This window comes from Acyrthosiphon pisum, unplaced genomic scaffold (genome assembly GCF_005508785.2).
Source record: "Acyrthosiphon pisum isolate AL4f unplaced genomic scaffold, pea_aphid_22Mar2018_4r6ur Scaffold_20544;HRSCAF=21353, whole genome shotgun sequence".
NCBI lineage: Eukaryota > Metazoa > Arthropoda > Insecta > Hemiptera > Aphididae > Acyrthosiphon > Acyrthosiphon pisum.
The window spans coordinates 5,521-18,177 of NW_021769915.1; the positions used below are offsets into that span (position 1 = coordinate 5,521).

The window sequence follows — 12,657 nt, forward strand, 5'->3', positions numbered from 1 at the left end:
GTCAGTAGTAAGTGGTAGTAGTAGTAGTAGTAGTAGTAGTAGTAGTCAATACCCATAATAAAAGTTAAAATACATCGAGTTGAACTACATATTTAAATACATACTTGATATAATCTTGTGTTGGTTAGGTTTAATTTGCTCATATGTTATACCGTAACAATAACAACAATGGCATACATTTAAAAAATGAATTGCACTCTATAACAGTAAGTGTAGATACTCATATGCAATAAGTGCATTTATATGAAATTATTATATGATAAGTTGAATGTAAGGTTTATGTTACACTATTTTTTAAAGTCTTCAATGTGATAAAACCAAGTACACCTATACCTATCACCACTATGTAACAAATAACACACATCAGTAGTAAATATGTTACACTGTAGTACAAAGTTAATTGTATAAATAAAGTAAAGAAAGTATTGAACACTGTTCAAGTCATTCTACAACTTGAAACTAACGGTATTAATTTCTAATTACAATATGACAAAATAGACATTTAGTTTTCAAGAATATTTTAATTCACACGTTATGAGTGGTTAAGTGAAACATATGGTAATGTAATGATCAAGTGAGTGAATCTTATGCGGTAGGTACAGCCTGACACTCTTTGTTTAATAAACAGTGATCAAAGGTTTTATGTTAGTTGTTACTCACTACTGACGGCACTGCTCCAGCATTTAGTCGACGGCGATGTATGGCTGCTCCGTGGTAATCACGACCGGCGACAAAATGCCTTGAACATAACTTGGAATGAGCCAATATCTGTCGAGCATTGACACCATTGTTCTCGGCGAACATCACCCATTGACGCTTCCGATCGACATTCGCCGGGAAACTAATACAATCATCGTATTATGTTATGTTATTATTTTATAGGGACGTATATATTATATGAATACCAATGCACTGAGACGCCATCCACGTCTTCGACGTCGCCACAAATGATACAGTTTTTGACCATTGTTATATTTGCCTAGAGAAATAAATATAATAAGTAATAACATTTTGAAAAGGTAATTGCCAAACATGTTATATATTATAATAATATAAGTAAAACTCTGTGTTCACCTAATGTAATTATATTATCAGTAACCATGTTATCAGTTAATAATCCGGTGTTGTGTGTTTATTTTTAGAAATGCGGTAAATATTATTCGTACGCTGTAGGTATAATATATTATTACGTGTACGATATACCTACAGTATTGAACTAAACAAAAGTAACACACTGTAGGGTGACATCCGCACTCACAATAATATGGTCTTCTACTATTTGGAACTGCAAAAAGCGTCGTTTAAAGCTTTTTATGCACGTAGGCGTTTAAGTCTATGTCCGCGCGGATATGAATACGGCAAGCGAAAATACAAATGTCGTACTAACATTGAACACGAAACGCGCAAAGGTGGAAATGGCGTGTATATGGTAATAAACAATATTGTGTGCACGGAAACGCTTCGTACACCAGCTCGTGTACCTACGTACAATGTCATGAATAAATCAGTAGGTACGCGAGCTATACAAACGTTATACTTTTAATTATTATTATGTATTTTAAACTTGTACTCACCGGTTTGAAAAGCGCCCAACGCAGAACACAATACGCCAAAAGCTAAAAAGCCTAATAATGCTTTGTTATACGAAAAATATATTTTTCTATGCGCTCGGGTTGTGTGCTGCATGGGCGTTCGTCACAAGATGACGTTGGATAAGAAAAGCGCGTTTCACGTCGCTAAAGTTGTCCCCCGCACGCCGCAACTCAGCCGACCAACCGGTATCAATTAATAATGGTCATACTGTAGCATTGCGAGTATCGTTGAGACGTTCGTAATTATTGACCGTCCGACACGCATAAATAATCGTATACGTATGCCATATTATATAATATATTAAAACCAATTTATTGTATAGCTTATTTCATACAATATTCATAATTAAACCTATGTATCTATATAAGTTTTATCAAATAGTATATAGTCATATCATTATGAAATTCAATTGCCAGACTTAAGTTTTATTTTGTTTTATTGTATTATTATTATTATTATTATTATTGTATTATTTAGAATCTGTACGCTACACTAAATAAATTTCACCTAAAACCTGTAGTAGGTACATATTACATAGTATAAAATATATATTTCCTATTTGATATTTAATCACACAATCAGACCCATGTCAAACGGTTTAGGTGCGTTTCATTTATGCCATAATAATATTAATAATTTATGCCGTATCAAAATATGTTATATAAATCCCAATATATTATAATCAACCCACGGCGTGACCGAGTAGGTATTCGATATATAAACTCACGCACACGGTAAAAAAATCGTCGACCCGAGCTAAGACATCAAGGCAGTGTGATAGTATATAATAGTACAAATATAATAAATAGTAATAAATAACAAATATACAAATTTACAAAGTAAATTTAGCGGGGAACGCGTATAAGGTCCGAACGGGGACGCAGGAAGACCTCAAAGTTGATATATTTATTATATAATTAATACCTACCTACCTACCTACCTACAGACCAATGCAGTGGCTATATCGTGTATATTTATCATTTATGCCAAATCAAATATATTAATACCGATATAAGGAAGCGTGACCGAGTAGGCAAGAGGGAGTGAAATATAACATTATAGGTAACTAATAATAATAACGCAGATTTTGAATCAAAAAAAAAACCTGTAAATATATCGATAAAAAAATCGAAATTTTCGACGCATGTGTTCAGTGCCTGTATATAGTAATACCTACCCGACGTAAAGTGGTAAAACTCTACTTTTCTAAAAATTTATCGATAAACACGCGCGACGCGGCACTCGGTTTGCACGTTATGTCCTCCGCGGCGGGCCCGCCGGGAACAAAGTACGGCCGCGCGCGGCCTGTAAATTTAGCGGGGAACGCGAATAAGGTCCGAACGGTATAATTTTTTAAATCTCTTCGTAAATATACCATTTTTTCCCCGGTTTCCTATTTTTCTATTTATAAATATAAAAAAATACAAAATTCTCGGCAAATATACCTTTTTTTTTCCGATAATATTTTCTATTGTGTATTATATATATAATTTATAAAAGAAGAGACCCGGGAGACCGCCCACGGAATTTTTCAATTGGCCCTCGTTCACGCCGACTTTAAACCAAAGACCCGGGAGACGCGAACCGAATTTTTTCATTGGCCGTTTCCTTACGCTAGTTCGAGACGTCGTACCCAGTCGGTAAAAGAGCGCCACACGTGTTCATGCTTTATATAGTTAGATAACAGGCAAACGGTAATTAATCTTAATGATACACCACAAATTTATAAAATTATTATAAATTTCATCACAAAAAAAAAACCCATTAATAATAAAATTAATTTTTTGAATTTACAAAACATCTTTAAAATCTAAAATGTAAGAAAAATGCCCCCACATTGCACAATCACTCATGCACAACATGACGTATAGTATGACATTTATTTTTAAATACTGAAAATAACAAATTTAAAATTTAAAAATAGCAAATTTGTTAGTTTGGTTTTTAAAAAACTTAATTAGAAAAACATTTATCTAAGACAAGTGGCTTACAAAATCTGATTTTACTTTGTCTACCAATCAATAAACTAATTTCACATATTATACTATAATGTTTCAGATGAAATAATAGTTGAAGAGAATAATGATGATGAAGAAAATTATGATGAAATGCAAAATTATGATGAAGTGCATAATATTGTAGAAATTCCTATTGAAAGAGGTAAAATTAAATGATCTAAATAAGTAATAATACCGTGAGATTAATATAGTAGTTAATTAACAATAATTACTATAGATGTGATGCTTAAACTATTAACTTTTTACATTACCTAAATGTTATTGAAATCAATATTTTCAATAAATTAATGTATGTTTTCAACTTAGATGTAATAGAAGAAAATGAAGAAAATGTAGATGTAATTAATGTAGACAATGGAAACCTTGAGCCAGAAAATGTTAACGACTGTAAGATACCTGAAAAAATTATTTCCTGTATTTTTGATACTTGTACCTAATATAGTATTTACACTCTATACTAGGGGATGAAAGGGATTTTTGGATTCCGGAAGATTTTGAGTTGGTAAGATGGCAGGAGAATTATGGCAATGAAGAAAACCTTGATGATATTCCTTATGTCCAAGTCAATCATGATCTGCAAGTAAATCTACAAGATGAAGAAACAATTTGTGTTGTCTGCAGAGATGGTACTAGAACACATGCACCTGTACCATGTGGTCATAAAGTGCTATGTGAAGATTGTGCAAACCAGCTAGTTAATGATTGTTGTCCCATTTGTAATGGACAATGCAATAGTATCATTCGCATTTGGCAATAGTTATTTTTTGTTTTACTTAATAATTACTAAACAAGCGTTGTCTGTTACCCTGGTTATTAACTATATTATAATTTTTTATTAATTACCTATATAGTGTTTATTTATTGCTCTTGAGACTCTATTAGTTAAGAACAAATATGTTTAGCAAAACAAATTTAAATAATATTATTAATTATTATGTACAGTGGATTCCGATTAATGTGGGCACGTTGGGACCAACCCTGTTTGCCTACATTAAAAGCTTGTCCTTAGCCAAGTTAACTATAAAGACATATTTCTACTTTTAAATTAATATTAAGTAGGTACTATTAAATAAAACCGAAATAAGTACCTGTTATACGTTTTGTTAAAAATACATTTGGAAAAGTAGTAAAATCATAGGCGCAATTTGAGTTTTTAACTTGGAGGGGCTTAACATATTTAAATAAAACAGACTCGTGGGGGGGGCTCTGCCACCCACCCCCCACCGCAAATACCAATATGGCAATTTCATTTTTTTCTCACCCACTTTCCCACATTTAATATATTATAAATTATAATGCATCTATTAATAAAGCTAAAAATATTTGTATAAAAAATAACAACATTTAGGTAAATAAATGTAACATATATTTATTTATTAAGTATATTATTATAATTGGAACCTTCGGTTAGAAATTGCAAATGTATCTCATATTTTTTCGTTGGACAATTCATTTGATAAATCTCTTTCTATATAAATTAATGACAAATTTGTAAATCTATCTTGATTCATAGATGTTCGGAGCCAATTTTTAATCTTTCTCATTGCTGAGAATGATCTTTCACATGTTGCAGAGCTAATTGGAATTGTTAAAGATAATGATAACAGTTTATATAAATTAGGATAAAGCTCTGCATCCATGATTAATTTGATATCTTCCAAAGTGAAACTGGGGTTTCTGCGAGACACACAGTTTTTCACCACAAGCATTTCTGATTGAAGGGTATTTACATCCACATTCAATAAGTCCTAAAAATTAAATTATAAAAAATGATCACCATATTGATATTTAAAAACATTAATACAATATAAAAACTGTACTTTGTACTGTTCAATAAAACATTGACTCTCATAATAATTCATTTTATGAAAGTAATCAATAGATGTTGCCAATTCCAAGCTATTTGATGAAAATCTCTTATTAAAATGTATTATTAAAGTGTCTATAATTTGATAATAATGAGTCCTCCAATAACTTTCTGTATATTGGTTAAACTCATTTTGATTTTGTTGCTCAGAACTTGTAGTTGCAAAAACATGAAAATCTTCTAAATTACTTGTTGATTGGCGTTGACGTTTACTTGTTTTACTATTGGGACCTTTAATAAACAATATAGATCAAACATAAGAATATTAGATATTTCCAGCTAGATAACTAGGTATTTATAACATAATACAGTAACAATAATTAACCTACCTATAAAAACTAAACTGCTCAAAAAACATTAAATAGCAAATGCTTAATGATAAAACAAGACACCTAATATTTGACCTGTCCTTAGTTAGTAACAATTGTTTTAAAAATCATTAATTAAATGCACCTATGTCCTATACATGTTAATGTTTATATTTATAAAATACTTTTAGGACAAACTTAAATTTTATTACCTAGGAAATCTGGTATTATATTATTGATTTTGGTAAAATTGATTATCTTTTCCCATATATTATGAAATTCAACTTCTGTGCGTAAGGACTCAAAGGTTTTAATGACTCCTTCAATTAAAGTAACAGCACTTCCTAATGTAGCATCTTTTTTTTGTAGCTGAGTAGACAATATATTTATAATTTGTAATACTTCTTCCAAAATAATGAGATTAACAATAAATGATGGTTTAGTAATAATAGTCATAATGCCTATAAAATAATAAATTATGGTTTTATTATCTAGATTTTATATTTCACAATAGTTATAACTCAAGAAGAATCAAAATCATTATTCTTACCCATTGCTTGTACAACATCTTTATTTGTGGAAGAGTTGATTTCATCATTTAACAATGTAACTATAGCTTTAAAGTTTAATTTTACAGCAACACAGTTTCTTACACGACAATTCCAACGTGTATCACTTAAACGAGTCAGAGAAGTTTTTTTGATACCTAATTTTACTTGAATCTCGGTGAATTTTGCATCATTACCCGGGTGTGAAAAATAAACATACAATGTCTCAAGACAATTAAATACTATTCTAGTATCCTGAAAAAAAAAAAATTCTTATTAGTTATTACTTAATAAACTAATGAGTATACATTTGTATTATTAATATTATATTCCTCATACCTTTACCAATTTGCACATATCTAGAACAATTAGATTAATTCGATGTGCCATACAATGAGTGTATACAGCATACGGGTATTTTGATTTGATTTTTTGTTGTACTCCATTGAATTTACCCGACATAACATTAGCACCGTCATATGCTTGGGCTACAATAGGTACATTTATTTTATTTATTTCAAAAAAACTGATCATAGCAGTAGCCAAAGCATCTGCGTTTTGATTCTCGGACACATCAATAAAACCTAAAAATCGTTCATACACTTTTAAATTCTTGGTATAACGTACACAAATTGACATCTGCTCTTGTCTGAAACATCTAAAAAGATAAAACAATCTCAAATATAAAACCTATTTGATATTACCTACAATATGCCTAACCAGTATGGCAGTATAGTTCACAGTATTTGTATTTCATTTTGATATTACCTTGCTTCATCACACATGACACTAAAAAATCCACTTTCTATCAGCTCATTGACAATTGTGTTTTTTATCATTTGGGCAGAGATGTTTATAAGGTCATTTTGGATTGACCAACTAGTATAATTGGTTTTTTCGTTGAATATGGTAGAAAAATCTTCATTACATTTAGACAGTAAAACACAAGCTTCCTTAAAATTACCTTAAAACAAAATTAGTATGGATGGCATAAGAATATTTTAAATTAAAAACTTTGACTTCCATTAATGTAAAAATAGAAATCAAAATGAATTTTTTTTGTTACTGATACATCTTAAAAATAAAAGTATAATTATTTTAAAACCATAATATTGAAGACTGAATCTAAAATGTTATACCTTGGTTAATTGATGTTTTTTCTTCGTTATGCGCACGGAATGCTAGTCCTTGACGTCCCAAATACAAAACTATATCGATCAGATTTTTTATGTAAGCTCTATTTTTTAATACTTTTTCACGATATGCGCTTGCCGTCTGAGTGTGTACAGAACCTGATTTTATGTTCTGAGTATATGAGGCCCATTTTTCTGAATTAATCAAATGTTGTTTAGTTGTAGCATGAATTTCTAATTTTGACTTTGAATTAAATTTGGAAGTCTTTGAAATGGATCCACTTATCTAATTATAAATATTAATACATAATTTAACATTTTATGTAAATAAAAGAAAAAAATCAACAAGCCTAAGTCTATTTGGAATAATTAAAAAAATAAAACATACCTTTTTCCAATTTCTAAACCCTTTGGTAACAAAAGTATCTTCTGACCTTCCAGTTTCAAAAACTCTACATGGATAGCAAAAGACAGCATCGAATACTGTATTCAAGCCAAGGAAAACCATCAAACAATTTAGATGAAAATCCTCTGTTTTGTTTGCCAAAAAAAAATTTTTGGATATGTCTAAAATTAATTATTAAGCGATGAATTATAACTAGGTTATTACTGAATATGTTAATTATAAGTTATAACTCATAACATTATTAATTATTACTTATGACTTATAAGTAATAATGTACTAGTAATAACTTAATGTTTAAAAATTAATTTATGAAAGCATACCTGTAACTTTGGGCGAATCGGGCCTGTATTTATATCCCCAATATCAATACTCTCAGAAGGCAACTTTTGTACTTCCGGTAAAACAGGTGGATCATCAGTATCAATTTCAGCAACAGAATTATTTTCAAGTGCTTCCTGAGGTTCATTTTTTTCACACAAGGATTCATTTTTATTACTTTTAAAATTGAAAATACCAAACACTTTTTTATTTTTATCCATTTTAATTTTTAGCTAATTTTTAGTAGTAGAAGCACTGAGCAGTACACCACGTATATTACAAAAAACGAAATAAAATTATTGTGAACGATAATTATTGTTGACTATTGAACATTTTAACTAATAAACCGATAAGCAATAGCGTTATGAGTGTTTATGATTTAATCTTAGAAATGAGGATTTAATGACTGGAGTTATTGGAAAACCAAAACATATTCCAAAAATAGACTAGGTACTATCAGATTATTGACTATTGAATACGGGTCTCCAGAAGGGCAGGGCATACGGTATGTATACAACATACATGAATGATGAAATAAGAATGATAAACAAGCCGATCCCGCGCAGCGTACTACTCAAAATAAGACACTAGACCGTAATTTTATTGTTCTCGTAATACGGCGGGTAAATAAGGTCCAACATCATATTGTTGCATGGGCTTGTTTCATGTTTCCAGATTTAAACTTTAGAAAAATTTTTTTTCGAACGACGGTTACCTACTGTATTATGTATATTAGATAATTAATGAAGGATTTAATACTTCAATTTAAATATAAATTTTTGGAGGGGCTAATTTTAATATTGGAGGGGCTAAGCCCCTCCAAGTCCCCCCCAAATTGCGCCTATGAGTAAAATACTAAAAAGGTGCTCTGCTGTACAGTAGGTTACAAGTGGGCAACATGTATAATGGATGGTATTAAATTTGAATTCAATGATATAATATCATTGTATAAGAAAAACAATAAAGTGATAAATTTGTAGATAATAATGTCACACAATTTAGAGTCTTAAGACAACATTTTAGTAATTTGTTATTAAAATAATACCTTATTCAATTGTACAGTAATACTTTTTTATCAAAGTATTTTTGTATAAAGTTGTTAAGTATAAATAGGCGCAATCAGTGTCACAAATGTTCATTTTTTTAACAATGAATAGAATTATTTATTTTTGTTAAGCTACTTTTTTTAACTTGTAAGTAATGTAAATTCACCAAATAAAAATAAAGTAGGTTCCTTAAAAATAATTTGACTACCAAAAAAAAATGTTATTTCCTTGACATTGCAATTGTGTATGCTTATACAATTATGTTATTATTTGCTTTATAGTCAATAGTCATTATTATCGTAGTTGGTAATAGTATATTAGTATAGGTTGTTAGTTATCAATACATTTTTTTTTCTGTTTTGATTTTTGTCTTTTGAGTAAATAGTAAATACTAAATATGTATCATCTAGGTGCCAGGTGGTATTAAATAGGTAAATAAATAATCATCAAATATAATATAAAGTACTATAGTATAATTTATTATACATGGATATGGAACCTATTCAAATAAACGATTACAAAATAGAATAGAATAGATATGAATGATTTGGTTAACTGAACCATAGTGTTATAAGTAGGGCTAGGATTTTGTAGCATTTGCATTTTCTTTCATATTACTACAGGACATTGCTAATCAAAAACAAAATTCGATTCATTCATCACAGAGTTCAAATATGTGATTTTGATTTTGCTTTTTTTGCATTTTCTTATGATATTCGTAAATAAATGCTTTTTTGGTACTTTTTTGTCAGTTTATTAGCTTTTTAATTAGTTTTTGTTAATTATACGCATATTTTACATTTTTAGAACATTTACGTACATATTTATCTAAATTATTATTTATTAATTTATTTTAATTGTATTATTATATATACTTATTCCGTGATTTCGTAGTGAAATATTATCACCTTATCGGAAAATATTTCTGAAAATAGATTCTTAAATTTTGTCAAAGTGATTACCGAGTGGGGAGTAGTGGTTACGTAATACCATTGATTATACATAGTATAATTATACTATGTATAATCAATGGTAATACGTTGACATTTATCGAATATCGACATTTACTAAAACGGTGTTTAATTTATTTTTTTTCAATATTTATAAATTGTGCTTAGTTGTTCTAAGAATTACTTAGTGTGAACATATAAAAGTGTGTTTAATAAATTATTTTTTGATATTAAAAATATTTTTCAGCTAAACTTAAAAATGTTCAAATCTTTTTTAGTTGCATTTTCTTGGTTAAAATGCTTTTTTGTAGCATTATTGGCAATTTTTTAATTCCTTTATTGTAGGTTTTTAGTGCTTTATTTTCCTAGCCCTAGTTATAAGCCTATGAGAGTGCAGTGAGACTAACTGAGTATAGTAAAATGTTTGTTTTGCTAATTTTAATTACCTACTATCGAAAATGCATCTAATTGTGTTCTACTGTTTTATGATTAAGTACATTTATTATAATTTTCATGTAACTATCGGTTTTTTCATATTTTTAACAAAGAACAAGACAACAGTTAAAACATACTGCAGTACAATAACATTTTATTAAATAACAACAATTCATTTTCTACAATAGTCAATAATAGGTACTAAGGAATTTATTAAAACATACACACATACAAAAATTCTATCTGGTAAATGTTAATATCTAATTTACTTTAACAATATCAACTAAATGTCTATAGTCTTTATTATATTAAATGTATATTGTAAACATTATCCCATGTTTTTAGGTTATGAATTATTATCTGTATAATAATACATTCAGCGGCACCCAAGACATATTTTTCAGGCTTAACAATACATAGTTTTACCCATCCACCAAAATTTATGAAATTACTAAATTGATAACATTATGAGCCACAGTTCTAAGGCTTTTTTAAGAATTTACTATCAACATGTACTTTTAAATAAAGATTATCATAAACACTTGAGTTTGAGTAGCACAATACAAAGCATAGTGGATAATTTATTCCTGAAATCAAATTGGTTTTTATTAAAATATATATGTTGAAGCTTTTTTCATTACTTATAGTGTTTATATAGTCAACAAATATTCATAAAATAATGAAAAGTTTTTACATTTCATAATAAGTAATTTCATTTTGGTCAATAGGACTACAATAATTGAGTTTTCAGTAATATGACAGTTATATTTAGCTCACTAAATATTTTGTATATTAGAAACCCTCATTACTAATATTTTTAGCTATATTACCTCCAAAATTAATTAATAATATTAGCGATTTATTTTGAGTTATGAATGATCCTAGCTAACTCATAATTGGTTTCATTATTTGTTAAGAATATAATATATAAAATATTCTTAGTTATATACTAAGAAAATTATTTGGTTTCTATTTCAACCACAATAATTAATTTATGTGACTGACAAAATTGTTATATGTTATGAGGTTTAACATTTCAACATAAAAAAAAAAAATTAATAGATAGGTACACTACAAATGTTTAAATTGAAAGAAAAAAAACATTGCTTGTAATATTTAAGTAGGTATAAAATAGTTGTATTGTAATTTGTAATTTATCAAGTGATACATAACAGTAATTTATTAACAGCCGGGAGTTTTCCAAATAGACTCGTCATATCCTTTGTATGTTTACCCCTACGTTGGTATGTTGCTTTTTAGTTACAACTGTACCATTCTCTAACATAATAATGCTGCTAATAATATTGCTGTGCCTATACATTAGGAGTAGCACATAATATGTAATAACTGAAAATATTTATAAATTAATGTAGTAATTTCTAATACAATTTAGTATTGAAATCCTAGTATTGGTTCAAATTACAACTTAATATTATGATAATATACAGTTATATTATATTCAGTTATATTTTAAGAATTATTATAAAGGTTTACGAATGTATCCCACATCGTGGGACCAACAAAGAGGGAATCGAATGATATGTATGGCCTATGAATGCCCCTTAAAATATTTAGTTATGCTGTCCAGATTTTTACGGTCCAGTTTTGTCCGGTCCAGATTTCTACGGAATCCAAATTTTAAAATTCCAGATTTCTACTGTCCAGATTTTTACAGTCCAGATTTCTACTGTCCATATTTTAACGGTCTAGTTTTGTCCGGTCCAGATTTTTAGGGTCCAGATTTTTACGGATTTCAAATTTTTAATTTCCAGATTTCTACTGTCCAGATTTTTACAGTCCAGATTTCTACGGTCCAGATTTTAACATTCCAGGTTTTTACGGGTCACCAATGTATAATACCTACTGCATTATGAATATTAAAATGCAAGTATTGCTGTTTATAACAATTTCACAGGCAGCCTTTATAGCATATGACTGTACGGCACCACATATAAATATAACATCATTTAATAGCTTACGAGTAGATAACTGCGAATGGACATATTATCAAACTTTTAAATAACTACATTATATG

General features: G+C 28.9%; 1 protein-coding gene across 1 annotated transcript in view; it reads right to left on the minus strand.

Annotated features, from left to right (window-relative positions):
- Positions 1 to 5,038: 5,038 nt before the first annotated feature.
- LOC100571728 (zinc finger MYM-type protein 1-like) overlaps positions 5,039 to 12,657 on the minus strand; it is a 13,543-nt gene continuing 5,924 nt past the window's right edge. Inside the window, exons 2-9 of the mRNA XM_029491998.1 lie at positions 8,194 to 8,328; positions 7,474 to 7,753; positions 7,103 to 7,298; positions 6,674 to 6,992; positions 6,337 to 6,589; positions 5,999 to 6,247; positions 5,432 to 5,709; positions 5,039 to 5,359 (exon numbers count right to left, since the gene is read on the minus strand). Of these exons, the coding sequence (XP_029347858.1) occupies positions 5,039 to 5,359; positions 5,432 to 5,709; positions 5,999 to 6,247; positions 6,337 to 6,589; positions 6,674 to 6,992; positions 7,103 to 7,298; positions 7,474 to 7,753; positions 8,194 to 8,328 (2,031 nt within the window). The remainder of the gene's footprint in view (positions 5,360 to 5,431; positions 5,710 to 5,998; positions 6,248 to 6,336; positions 6,590 to 6,673; positions 6,993 to 7,102; positions 7,299 to 7,473; positions 7,754 to 8,193; positions 8,329 to 12,657) is intronic.